Source organism: Thunnus thynnus, chromosome 14 (genome assembly GCF_963924715.1).
Source record: "Thunnus thynnus chromosome 14, fThuThy2.1, whole genome shotgun sequence".
NCBI lineage: Eukaryota > Metazoa > Chordata > Actinopteri > Scombriformes > Scombridae > Thunnus > Thunnus thynnus.
In genome coordinates, this window is record NC_089530.1 from 17,639,516 (window position 1) to 17,653,079 (window position 13,564).

The 13,564-nt window shown below is 41.3% G+C and overlaps 1 protein-coding gene across 3 annotated transcripts; it reads left to right on the forward strand.

Annotated features, from left to right (window-relative positions):
* The first annotated feature begins 354 nt into the window (after positions 1-354).
* On the forward strand, positions 355-13,291 carry LOC137197129 (phosphatidylinositol 3,4,5-trisphosphate 3-phosphatase and dual-specificity protein phosphatase PTEN). 3 transcript variants are annotated; one of them, XM_067610291.1, is made up of 11 exons: positions 355-1,305; positions 5,734-5,818; positions 5,962-6,006; positions 6,121-6,164; positions 6,411-6,649; positions 7,128-7,269; positions 9,748-9,831; positions 9,933-10,001; positions 10,577-10,743; positions 11,839-12,111; positions 12,265-13,291. In XM_067610291.1, the coding sequence occupies exons 1-11, from the start codon at positions 1,227-1,229 to the stop codon at positions 12,448-12,450; spliced, it is 1,413 nt and encodes a 470-aa protein (XP_067466392.1). In that variant the 5' UTR covers positions 355-1,226; the 3' UTR covers positions 12,451-13,291. The 3 variants fall into 3 exon arrangements, with proteins under 3 accessions (XP_067466392.1, XP_067466393.1, XP_067466395.1); XM_067610292.1 differs by lacking the exon at positions 9,748-9,831 and having other exon boundaries at positions 360-1,305; XM_067610294.1 differs by lacking the exons at positions 9,748-9,831; positions 9,933-10,001 and having other exon boundaries at positions 360-1,305.
* The last annotated feature ends 273 nt before the right edge of the window (positions 13,292-13,564 follow it).

Here is a 13,564-nt window from a genome sequence, read left to right on the forward strand (position 1 = left end):
CACTGAAATTGTGCTTCAATGAAAACAACATTTGCGTCTATGGCTTATACAATTAACAACACTGGTGTCATTTAAGATTTGATTTGCCGAGATTTTATGTAGGAGGCAATAAAGGTACAGCAAAGTACATTAATATTCTATTGTAAACGTAATAAATGTTTTATAGTTTACAATTATATGTTTTCTATAGCTTGAAATGACAGTTTAAACCGCGAAAAAGTGACATTATGTTAGAAACTTCCCTAATTACAGCCACACGTGATCACTTTGACAGAAGGGAGCGTCGCATGCGGACTCACTTTATCCTTCCGCCACGAGCAAGAAAATAACTCCATTGTTGCACTTTTACGGATAAAACAAGTACACGCGTGAAAATAGCTGATCGTCTACATCTAATATAAACACTTTAAACATTAGTAGCGGATACTGAAATCGTTCGGGTTTTTTCTTTATTAAAACGTGGAACTATATGGTGAAGGCGGTGGGATATTTGTTTTTTTAAAATCCCAGCCTGCTCTACCTTCTTTTTTTCCTTCGGTTGGAGGCCATGATGGCAGCCTGAGTTCAGCTGGAGCGAGTAGAGCCAGAAAAAAGAAGATGATTCCCCGGGACGGACCTGTCAAACCGACCTGTGAAGACTCCTGAGCTTTGTATAGTCTATATACATTTACGGTGGAGCCTGTCACTTTTCTTTTCTCAGATGTGTTCTTGGCAATCAGTCGATGACAATGTTGACTCGTTAGGAAGCTTTTGGCTCGGAAAAAGGAGGCAGCGTTAGCTACTAGCTGCGAGCTAGTTAGCTAGCGAGCTAGCTGCGTCTGAGTGACTGGATACGGGTTTTTTTTTTTTCTCGGGAACCGGTGACTTCTCTCTCCTCTCGCTGTCAATCGCGGCGGCTGCGGTTGAGCCACCGAGCTTGCACCGAGTCTGGCATCTAAAAGGTTTATTTTTTTTCTCTCTCTGAGGACAACTGCATGTGTTTTATTCGGAGGTTGTTCGCAAGACGAATTGCAGGATTGGGGGAAAGTCGGGGCCTGCACGGAGGAGCAGAGCAAGGCCCGTCTTTATGATCCAGAGGAAGCCTGTCTAATCCTACCCGACAGCCATCGCTAGCTCTGCGGGCTAGCCCGTCTCTCTGCAGACCCTCGGTGACCGCGACACACAACGACTAGAAAAACCTGTTTTCATCATTTACCTCCTTTTACAGACTCCTGTCACCTGCTGCGATGGCTGCGATTATAAAAGAAATGGTCAGCCGGAACAAAAGGAGATATCAAGAGGATGGCTTCGACCTGGACTTAACGTGTATCCTTCCCTGTGTGCCTTATTTCCCACAGCACCCGGGATATTGATCAGTTGCTGTGTAATAGATGCATTGATTAGTAGAGCTGGCAACCAGAAATGTCAGAGGAGTAACGTGAGGTGAGGTAGTTAGCTCCCCTTGCTACTTGGCTAACTGGCTTTGCTGTCACCCAAAGCATGTTTGAAAGATGGTGGATCTGTCAAACGAGCACGCAATAAATGTCACAGTCATTTTTTTGCTGGACATTAGTGTGTGTGTCTTTCAAAAAAAAAAAAAAAATAGCAGGGCATGTTACACACACACACACACACAGAGGTGGATCTAGCTTGGGGTTGTGAAATTGTCAGTGGCATCAAGTCAGATTTTTTTTTTTTTTTTGACAGGTAGATGCTTTCAAATCTATATCTCAAGACGCTTTTCTGTATTTGTTGTTATATCAGTCTAAATAGAATATGTGTTACCTCAATATATGGTAGGGATGTGGTTCATAATTGTGCAAATACTTAACATCCCTCACCTTGCATATGTGTGTCCTCTGTAGGTGATTATTCATTAGTGGGTTTCTCACTATTCTCTGAAGTGTCAAATTAACATGTTTCTTTCCCCTTCATGGTGATATGATCATTTCCAGATTTAAGAATTGCTATTTCAGCCCCCCCACCACCACCACCCCTGTCTGTAGGACTCATTTCTCATCTGTTACCACTGGTGATAGTTGACCTGGTTCCCTGATGCATCATTAGTCCTGAAGTTTGTACTTTTTTTACTTGGTTGGCTGGTGTGAAACAAGATTAGCAGCCAGTGTGGTTGACCATGACCAACTTAACTGCAAAATCTAGTATGTGACAGTGCAGAGACTGAGTCGTGGTCTGCACTTGACATTGTACCAGGATGTCAAACCGCCTTATACAGATTTTTGAGTTTGATACTCTTGGAACTAAAGCTGAAACAGTTAGTCGATTAACTGACAGAAAATCACAAGGCATCGATTCAACTTTTGTCAATTTTTAAGAGGAAAAAAAACCCCAAAATTCCCCAAAATATTTCCTAATTTTTTTTTCCCTTGTTGTCTTGATAGTGAATTGGATGTCTTTGGGTTTTGGACTGCTTGTTGGATAAAACAGTTCATCGGAAGATGTCAGTTTAGGCTTGTGATAGGCAGTTTTCACTACTTTCTTAAATTTATAGATCAAATTGACTAATCAAGAAAATGGTCAGCAGATGAACTGATGAAGAAAATGATAAGTTGCCGCCCTCTGTGGTTCTCTGCATAGCATGTAAAGAATTAAACAGGCCTGAGTATTTATGGACATGATTTGCTTTGGTAATTCTCCGTCTTGTGGCATTAATGTCATAATATTGCTGAGTATCATGTTTTCTTTTTCTATGTGAATGGAAATGCAACGCTGTGTGCCAATCACCTCGATTCAGTCCCTGCACTACAGATGGAAACATACTGAACTGAATCCAGGCAGATCTGTCAGCTGGGATGTATATGCTGAAATGTGTAGCATCACAAAATTCAATCAGATGTCTCTCACCTGGTTTCATAATGTTGTAAAGATTGGGTCAGGGGGGGCCCGCGGTTTGCCTCTACAGCTTTGTGCAGGTGTGAAGGGGGCATACCACTGAAAAGCAGCACCTTTCTTTGGCTTGAAGCGTCCTCTTGTTCAGATATGGGCCCTTTCGGACTATCCCTTTTATCATTTTTGGCGTGGTGTCTAAAAACAATATAGGCTCTCTGCAGTTATGTAATGCAGTATCACAGTTCTGGGAATTGCCCTTAAAATAGAGTTGCCAGTGATCTTGTATCAGCATTGCTGTCTGAGTGCTCTCTCCCTCTCTTGCCCTCTCAACCCACCACCTCTCCTTTTGCTCTTTTTCTTTACTACTCCCACTCTAATTCTCCCTCCCTCTGCTTGCCCCCTTTCCTCTGCTCTCCTCCTTTCCTGTCCTCCCCACCCCCTCCTCGCTCGGCGCTTGCCGGTTCCCACTCTCCCTTTCCCCCCCTCTCTCTCTTGCTCTCAGTTGTGGATTTGGCGTATGCATAGAGCTGAGGCAGGGCTGGCTTTAAAGAAAAGGCGTGCCTGAAACGGCAGATTTTTTTTTTTTTTTTTTTTTTTTTTTTTTTTTTCTTCTCCCCTCCTACTTGGAGCTTCCGTTGGGGGTCCCGCATGTGCGTTTCCTCCCAGCTGCAGAGACCAAGCCCCCCATGCCCTGGGCTGAGGCTCTCCTGGGAGCAGTGGAGCTTTTTAAAAACACTTAGAATAGTCTGACTGGGATCACTTTGCCAGTAGGTCCAAGGGTTGGAGTAGCCTATTAAATAACATAGAAAACCTGCATTTGGCTCCTAATTAGGTCTTTGAGGCATAAACGGAAGGGATTATCATGGCACAGTATGTACAGATAGGCTACTGTGTCGTGAGCTACAGGGAAGTAGTTTGGCAGTATGCAAATATTACTATAGATTTTGTTGTTAGGTATGTTGAGCGTACCTTAGCTGCATTAGGGATGCTGCATTTTACAAGATAGCTAGATATTATCTAAATGTGAAATTGCATTCGTCTTTGTACACTTGTCCGTCATCATACCGTTGATCTCGACTACTTGCTCTGAATCCCAACCTTTTTTTTATATATATACTAGCAGCTCCACTGATTGAACAATGACGTGTGTGTGTGTGTGTGTGTGTCACAAAAACAGTTTTCCTCGTGTGTTTTCATGTGCAGGTACTCTCTTGTGCGCATCACAGCAAAGTTGAAGCTTATGTAGAGCCAGCTGTGCCTTTTCACCAGAGTTGTCAGATGCGTGTGTCCAATTTTTCTGACCAGTTAAAAAGTGATTTGACTCTGGGAAAAAAATACAATCCGCAGAAAATAAAACAGACACGTCCAATTAGAAATATTCAGCTTTTCTATTTTTGACACGGTGGCACAGGAAGTGTAAGAAAAGGTTGCCCTTTAGGCAGCGGTTAAAGTGTGAAATCCCACAGTTTATAGCGACAAGCAGACTTCAGTTACAGGTAGGCGTTGCAGCCGAGCCTCGAAGTCATGCGTGCCAGCTCGATTATTCTTTTCACTGCAATGTGACACTGATGTGTGCCTTTTAAGATTGTATGTATGTCACCTTATAATTGGCCACGACGCTTTCTATCGCTTTTCTGCGCTGAAATGTGGAGCACCGGTCAATGATGTAAGGCAACTGTAAAATAAGGCAGTAAATGTGTAGCACAAGCGAGGTGGTGCAACTAGAAGTTAAACTTGTAGTTAAATCTGATATGTGTGTGTATATGTGGTTCATAAACTGTTGCTTCCCACTTGTTTCTGTGACAACTACCTCCCGCTGCATCTGCATCTTGCAAGTGTCAACACAATGGATTTTATGTTTGCTGAAACTTTTTTTTTTTTTTTTTTTTGCCACTCGTGTCTTCATGTTGCCTGCATTCATTCTACATAGATAGATATTCAAATTTGTGCGGCTGAGCTCAAATGGGAGATAAGCTGAACATTTGCAATCATCCCAATATAACTTTGAGCTCTAAAAATACATGCAGGTCAGGGAGCGGAGACTCTCGTGCACCCACATGTAGGACTGGCTCGAGCAGGAGCGCTGTTACTCCCGTTCCTCTCTGCCTGCTTCTCACTGTCAAGGCCATCTGTCACAACACGCGGACATAGACACACACACACACACACACACATACACACACACACTGATCAGCACCCCTCCTCTGTGATCTCATCTATCCATAACCACAATGACACCCTCATATTGACATTGGCTGAAACTTTTTCATGCTCTGCTGCTCATCTCTGCATTCATGTATGTGTGCGCTAAAGACAGATTCGTATATAGTAACTAGTTTTAAAGGTCCACTGTGTAGAATCTAGTGGCATCTAGCAGAACAGACTTGGCAGAAATGGAATATAATATTGAAAAGTCTGTTTTAATTAGTGTATAATCCCATGAAAATAAGAATTGTTTTTGTTATCCTAAAATGAGGCCTGTATATCTACACAAGGAGCGCTTCCTCTTCAACAGAGCCTGCCATATTGCACCGCCATGTTTCTACAGTAGCCCAGAACGGACAAAGCAAGCGCCGGCTCTAGAGACGGCCTTTCGTGTTTTTCGAGAGTTTTGCAGCCACCATAGCTTCTCCTACATTCTTGGAAGGGAAGGTTGCAATCAGCAACCTCAGTGCTAGATGCCACTAAATTCTACACACTGGTCCTTTAAATACATTTTTTTGGGGGAAAAAAAGCATTATAGTCTAGTTACATGGCTGTTGAAAGCATCAGTAAGCCTACTTAATCTGAGAGTTAAAGATGTGTTGCCAGCCACCTCGGTAGTGGCACTTTCATGCCACCTTCTTTTCATGCTCTTCTGTTGCGCACAATGTATGTATATTTCCTTGACTCCTGCCTCAACAGATATCTACCCAAACATAATTGCTATGGGCTTTCCAGCAGAGAGACTCGAAGGCGTGTACAGAAACAATATAGACGATGTAGTACGGTAAGTTGTGCTGCTTCTATTACAGTCGAGATGTGATCATAGAAAAGGGAAATGTTGAATACGTTTTTTTTTTCTTCATTTTGCTCTGGCACTTGAGTTCATTTACATATTCTGTATCTGGTTATGTTCTCACCATCAAACAGGTTCTTGGATTCCAAGCATAAAAACCATTACAAAATCTACAACCTGTAAGTGTTCCACATATTATCTGCACTTTAACTGCTCTGTGTTTACTCACACTGACTTCCTCTATGTGTGTGTGTGTGTGATTGCTGACTGGATTTTTGTTCTTCCCATTTCAGCTGCGCAGAAAGACACTACGATGCTGCCAAATTTAACTGCAGAGGTAGGCTGCTTTACACATTCAATAGAACCTTTTCCCCCCTTTAAAACAGTTTCACAGTAAGCCTGACCTAAAAGCCTGATGACTCACAAGGTCGTTTTAAAATCTCACAAAATGTCCACTGTGTCTTCCTCCCTGTCTTGTCTCCTCTGACCTGTCTGCCGCTGTGTTCCTGTCTACAATTTTTTTTTTTTTCTCTCCCCTCTCTCGTTACAACTTTGCGTGGGTCTGCATCCTGTCACGCATCAGTTGCACAGTACCCCTTCGAAGACCACAACCCTCCTCAGCTGGAGCTAATTAAGCCGTTTTGTGAAGACCTGGACCAGTGGCTCAGCGAGGATGACAATCACGTGGCGGCCATCCACTGTAAGGCTGGGAAGGGCCGCACTGGAGTCATGATCTGCGCCTATCTCCTCCATCGCGGCAAATTCCTGGAGGCCCAAGAAGCGCTTGACTTTTATGGCGAAGTCAGGACAAGGGACAAGAAGGTGAGATGTTCTTAGGGGACTAATTGTCTCAACTTAGCAGGTCTTTATCAACTTCACGTCATTTTTTGCTAAAAGGGCTGCGACTTATGATTATTTTCATTATTGACTAGCCTGCTTATTTTCCTGAGCTATTAAACATAATAAAACTGTGAAAAAATGCTCATTTCCAAACACTTTCCCAGATACTTAAGTGACTCAGATTGCTTGTTTTGTCCAACTAACCGTCCAAAAATCCAAATATATTCAGTTTACACTGATCTTAAACAGAGAAAAGCTGAAAATACTCACTTTCAAGAAGCTAGTACAATGTTTGACATTTTTGTTTGGAAAGTGACTCCAACAATTAATCACTTGTCAGACTAATTTCAGTTCTAGTTGCAAACGCTTGTACTCACACAGAAAAGAACAGCTCATTTGAAACAGTCTTGATGGCTTGTTGTACGTCCAGGATCTCTAAACATTGTTACTGTTGTTACAGGGAGTAACGATCCCGAGCCAGCGCCGCTACGTCTACTACTACAGCTACCTACTGAAGAACCAGCTAGAGTACAAGCCGGTGGCGCTCCTCTTCCACAAAATGGTGTTCGAGACTCTCCCGATGTTCAGCGGGGGCACCTGCAGTGAGTCACACTCGTGTTCAGCTTTAACTCCAAACTAGGGCGTAGGCACGCATAGCGCTGTTCAAACGGAACAAGAGCTTTGGATGTGTTGTGCTCTGTAGGGCTCACCCACGCTACAGGTTAGCCCCGCAGAACAGAGCGGGTCATCTTTTGGTAGAGCTGAGTCGTCCTCTGCTGGGGGTTCTAAAGTCCAACTGAAATCACATTTTATCATCATGCTTTGCAGTCAAAAATAATGTCGACATGTGATTTTAAAAAAAAAAGACGGAAAAAAAGGCTTTTGGGAGAATTATCAGGGATGCTCCTTTTTGTCTCAGCCAGCTGTTTGGGGGGGTGTCAGCGTCTGTGTTTGACATTACATGGCACCATACAGAACTTAGACAAAGTAAACAAACTGCTTTAGCTACACGTCATGGACAGACAGTGTGTCTCTAACGGGGATTTTAAAGAGCAACAACCAAACCACCATCCAACAGTTCCAAAGTGACATTTTCAGGTATGTTTACATGCTGTTTAATGTGCTGCAGCTGAGCAGTTAATTAGCTATCTAGCCTGCAAACTGACGTTAGCGGTGCACTTTTCCCCTCGGTGAATGTTTGTTTGGTGGTTCGTTCAACAAGCTAACGTGCAGGAAAAGACATGTGTTCATGTTTGTATGTTGGATAAGAAGGGAGACTTTAGCAGGAAGGCTAATGTGGGTTGTTGTTTAGAGTCTGTAGCTCTCGTGTTTCGTAGCAGGACGCTATCAGGCTCAGTGTGACTGTCTGCTCTGTTCGAACGCCACGTTATCGCTTTATTCAAGATTTGATTTGCTGTATCGGAATAAGGGCTCCAGCCATGTAGGCAGATAACAGAACAGTATTTCATTGAATTAATGCAAAACTAGGAGGGAGCCATCATGAAGCCAAATAATTTTAAAATATAAATTTCTCCCATTTGGCTTCTGATTTTTCTTAAAGAAGAAGACAGGACAAGTGATGTACAGAGCAGATATTTATCTAGTTTAATTTCAGCTGGACTTTAAAACCAAATCAGGTGTCACTGAATTTCCTGCAGTATTTTTGGACCTTTTTTTAATTAACAAGGGCAGCTTCTTGTTGATGAAGTCCTCTTTTTTTTTTTGCTGCTTTCAGCAAGGTCAACTTTAAACAACTTGAAACAAATAAAATAAACTTGTTGAATCAAATCCCCTGTTTGTCCATAATGGAATTTTCAAATGTTATTAGGATCATAAGATGTCTTTTCTTTGGCATCTCTCACTGAAAAAAAAACACATAAAAACAGAAATTGGTTGCGTTTTTTAAAGAATTTTATTAGCTCAGAAAGCTTCAAACTCTCTGCAAAGTCAAGAAAGGAGATATTTCAGCTGTAATTTTTTATTTTATTAGCTTCCCCTGAGGAGTGTCTTTTTATATGAGTCAGGCTGTGTGCGTAATACTAATGTGTAATACTTTTTTTGTTTCTGTGCATAAGAGTTATAATATGCACCGTTTAGACAGTAGAGAACTATGAACCCTGCGTGAGGGGAAGTAAACTGTGGACTCAAACACCGGACAGTACAGTAGCAGACTTTATGTGCTTTACTTCCACATAACCAGGAAGTGACAGAAAGTCAATAAAATAATTTGGTCAGTGATTTTCTTTTTTTTTTCTTTTTTTTTTTCACAGCACAGCACTCATGAGTCACTGCAGTTTCCGTCACTCAATCATGTGTATTTACATATCACTGCATGTTTGCTCGTAGCTTGAGTGGTATGACTTTGTTGTAAAATAATGTGTTACTCAAACAGCGACCGGAGTGACAGACACAGGCGAGGCAGTCGGACTCGGAGCGTGTTTGATTTTTAAACCTGTGCTGGGAAAAAAAAACTTAATTGACATCCATATTAAGTTAAATTAAATCTCCACTGAGACTTTTGTCGGGCCTCGAGTAAAATGTTCACCTTTTTGCCTTCAACAGAAACTTATTTTCATTGTCTATGACTATTATTATTCAGGATGTATTTTTCTGTATATACCAAACTGTATACTATAGTGTGAGTCATACAACGTTGTGCTTTTCTTGTATCTGAATTTGTTCATTTTTAATTGTCGGTCAGAAAAAACGCCTCCTCTTCCTTTTTATTTCTGTGGCTTTTTCACCCTAACACCTGACTGTGCTGAGCGGCCTTGACTGTATTGATCCTTCTGTTTCCTCCTAACTTAACCTTAAAAAGGCCCTATTCTGAGTTCATGACGTCTTAATACATTCTCACACACACACACACACCACTGTTTTCTAGCCTTAGGTTTTAGCTCACCACAGCAACAAAAGACGAGAAGTTAGTCTGATAAATCTGTTTTCATAAATAACCAAACATGCATTTGTTTAAATTTACCAAAGAAATCTGATGTTTTTTTTGTGATTGTTTGAGAGTGTCAGCAAACTCAAGTCTCCCCCTCTCTTCCGTCCCCTTTGTGTATCTCACAACACACCAGGTCTCACGCCAATGAAGATTGACACCTCCACTTTAAAGCCACATATGTTGTTTCTTAAGAAAAGCTATGTAGATGCAAATATCTGTGAGTATTTTGTTTAGATATCTTTGTGTTTGTGCCTGCTGTGCTGCCCCTGACAGGCCAGCCAGGCCCAGTTTGTGATAATCTCCTTCTTTCTCTCTAAGGGGACAGTACCGTTAAAAACAGGAGCGAGCCGACCCCTCAGGGCTTCAAGAAAGGGAATTGGCATTGGGGTAAATGAGCCTTTCATCCATTATTATTTCATTCATTTTCTTTTATATGGCCCCAGAGATCCACCAGGAAGGAGCAGTCAGAGGTAGACATGTTGCCTAGCAGGATAGGACTAGTTTACAGGCATATGAAGTCATATCCAACACCAACCTGACAGGAAGAAGAAAGTTATAAATTCCTCTAAATGCAACGTGTTGCGCTGGTCCAAGACCAAACCGTGACTGTCTATCAGAATAGGGTCCTGTGTCTCTGGTTCTGGGTCTTTGGGTGTTTTACATTTTGTGGTCTCTTTCCCTTTCTCCTCCTTAATTTTAATATAATATTTTTTTTTCCCCTTTTTATGCACTTACTCAATTGGTGGATTGTGCTGTTTCCTTTGTCAAACTCATGTAATAACACAACAACTCTTGTCTTTCTCTCGGTTCACTCCCCTCTCCTCTTGTCACTCACTCTTCTTCTCATGTTTTCTGTCTCCTCCCCTCTAAATCTCTCACAATCTTGTCCACCCCGCCCTGTGCGGCGGCAACACTTTTTTTTTTTTTTTTTTTTTTTTTTTTTTTTTTTTTTATTTTTGCAGATCCCCAGTTTGTGGTGTACCAGCTGAAAGTGAAGATTCACACGTCGAACCCCACTCACACGCGGCGCGAGGACAAGCACATGTTTTTCGAATTCCCCCAGCCACTGCCCGTTTGTGGAGACATCAAAGTGGAGTTCTTCCATAAACAGAATAAGATGATGAAGAAGGTCAGTTTGTGTTCGTTCAGGGGTTTTTTCATAATGTCCGCTAGGTCAAAGAACAATAAGTGTGCATTTGAGTAAGCTTTTATTTCACTTAGTTGGGTGCCAACAGTTATGCTTTTTAAATGATGATGCTTGAATTTGTATACACAGTGAATTGATCCTATAACAAGTACTGCCTGTGTAGCTGAAGCCATTGTTATATATTTTTTAAAAAAAAACAACCCTATTTAAAAATACAAATGAGCCACACTGTTGGACATGTTTGTTTTGTTTGTTTTTGTTACCATGATCATGAGCACTAAAGTTTATTTTGAGTCATCAAATACACTGTCCTGCAGCTGCAAATGCACACCACTGCACAAAATGTGTATTAATTAGGGCTGCAACTTTCGATTATTTTCATCATCGATTAATCTCTCTAGTTACTTCGTGATTAATGCATTAGTCATTTGGTCTTTGAAAGAAAAAATGTCGATCATTGTTTCCCAAAGCCCAACCTGCAGCCTAAAATTTAATGTTTTGTCTCAATCAGCAGTCCACAACAAAAGATATTCAGTTTACTGTCAGAGAACCAATAAAACCAGAAAATATTCACATTTAAAAAGCTGGAATCAGTGCATTTTAGCTTTTTCTCTTTATAAATGACTCAAAATGATTTTATCAAAATAGTTTGTGATTAGTTTTCTGTTGCTTGTCTTATTGTTACAGCTCTAGTATTAATCAACAGTTAACTAAAACAGTCCCTAACACTATTTATTCCTTTTTGGGTAATGTTTGCTAGAAACTGCAGTGCCCAGCTGTTTTTAAGGAAGTTATTTTGTTTTTTTTTAATAAATGAAGTCATGCATTTGTGAGCTGTTGATTTGTCTTCAGTAGGAATCAGAGGACTCGGCTAAACGGGGTGGAAAGTTGGAAGCTATTGAGACGACAACACATTTTTAGTCTTGTCATGGGATTTGTTGACAATAAGAAAAATACAGAATTTTGCCAAGCTTATCCTTTAAACAGGACTGAGCCCATAAACAAGTGTTATTTGAAACTTAAAAATGTGTTTGAGTTCTCTGTCGTGCCCCATTTCTGATTACATCTGCCCTCCAGGACAAAATGTTCCACTTCTGGGTGAACACCTTCTTCATCCCTGGACCAGAGGAGAGCGGGGACAAGATGGAGAACGGGGCAGTGAACAACGTGGAGAGCCAGCAGGGGGGACCGGGCCAGGGCCAGCCGCAGAGCGCCGACAGGGACAGCTGCAGGGAAAGCGGCAGGGAAAGCGACAGGGACAGGGACTACCTCATCCTGACGCTCACTAAGAACGACTTGGATAAGGCCAACAAAGACAAAGCTAACCGCTACTTCTCGCCAAACTTCAAAGTAAGTATTGACGGAACAGACCGGATTTAGATATTAGTTGGATAAAAGGATGGATTATTTGTAAGTCTGTTAATTGCTTTGCTGTCAAGTCACTTGTTTATGATTATTTTTGTTGCACAGACTGAAGTTTGTTGTCTCAACTCTCAATTTCAGGTGAAGTTGTATTTTACGAAAACCGTGGAGGAGCCTTCAAACTCGGAGGCAAGCACTTCTACATCCGTCACCCCGGACGTTAGCGACAATGAGCCAGACCATTATCGATACTCTGACACCACTGACTCTGATCCGGAAAATGAACCTTTTGATGAAGAGCAGCACACGCAAATCACAAAAGTGTGAACTCTTTTTAAACAGGAAAAGAAGAAATTATACACCAGAAAAAAAGGAGAAAACTTGAATATAAACTCAAAAGAAGAACGTTTGTCCCTTCCCTCCCCAGACGGCAATAGAATATCATCATGTCAAATGCCAATTTTAGGGAAAAAAAAGATAAATATCTTGACCAATATATTGTTTTTTTTTTTTGTTTTTGTTTTTGTTTTCTTTTGTTATTTTTCTTTTTTTTTCTTTGGCACGGCCATGTACCATGTGCGAGGTATTGACACTGTTGCCCCATGGGAAAAGGTGCTGTAGCTATAAAAATGTTTATATATATATACATACGTATATGTATATACATATATACATGCATATATAAACAAACAAACTTTTTTGTGTCAAAGACAATGGAAAGAGTACCACAATCAGGAGACGGGAGTTGAAGTGTGGGAGAAGTTTGAATGATATACTAGGACTATGCTGCTCCTTCTCCTGTCTAAACCAAGGCCAGTGCTGCAGTCACTTTGTTTCACTCCCTCTCTTCTCCTCCTCCCCTTCTCCCTCTCATCTTTTACTCTTCCCTCCCCTCCATCCTATCCTCCTTCCTATCCTCCTTTACTGTGAATGCTTCTTGTGCTCTTTGCAGGCTGTCTCACGTGACTTTTGGCCTTTGTGCAGTGCAAACTGCATGCGGGCAGTGGGTTGGGGGTGGGCGGGGTTATGAAGAGGCTGTGATGATGTCTAAAGCATTGCCATTCCTGTTCCCACTGTGTATACGTTAAATTATGCAGAACAAGGCATCCCATGTAATTGTTAATGTTTTTTTTTATCCTAAGATAATAAAAATATAATACACAAAACAGCAGGGAGACAAGTGTTTGCAATAATGTCAACACTACATTTAAAGGACAATGGTGATTTGCATGTATTGGAATTGGCGTCCATCCCTAATAAATGTATGCAATGTTGTCTTTTCTTAAAGAAACCAGCTTTGAGATGTGTCTTCTGCGTGGGGTTCCCCAGTGCTTTGAGTCATGCTCAGAAAATTACATCAGAGGTTTATGTAATCTATTCCCTTCACTGCTGTCAGTTAATGAAAATCATGCAGGATGAAAATGAATATTTCTAATATGCA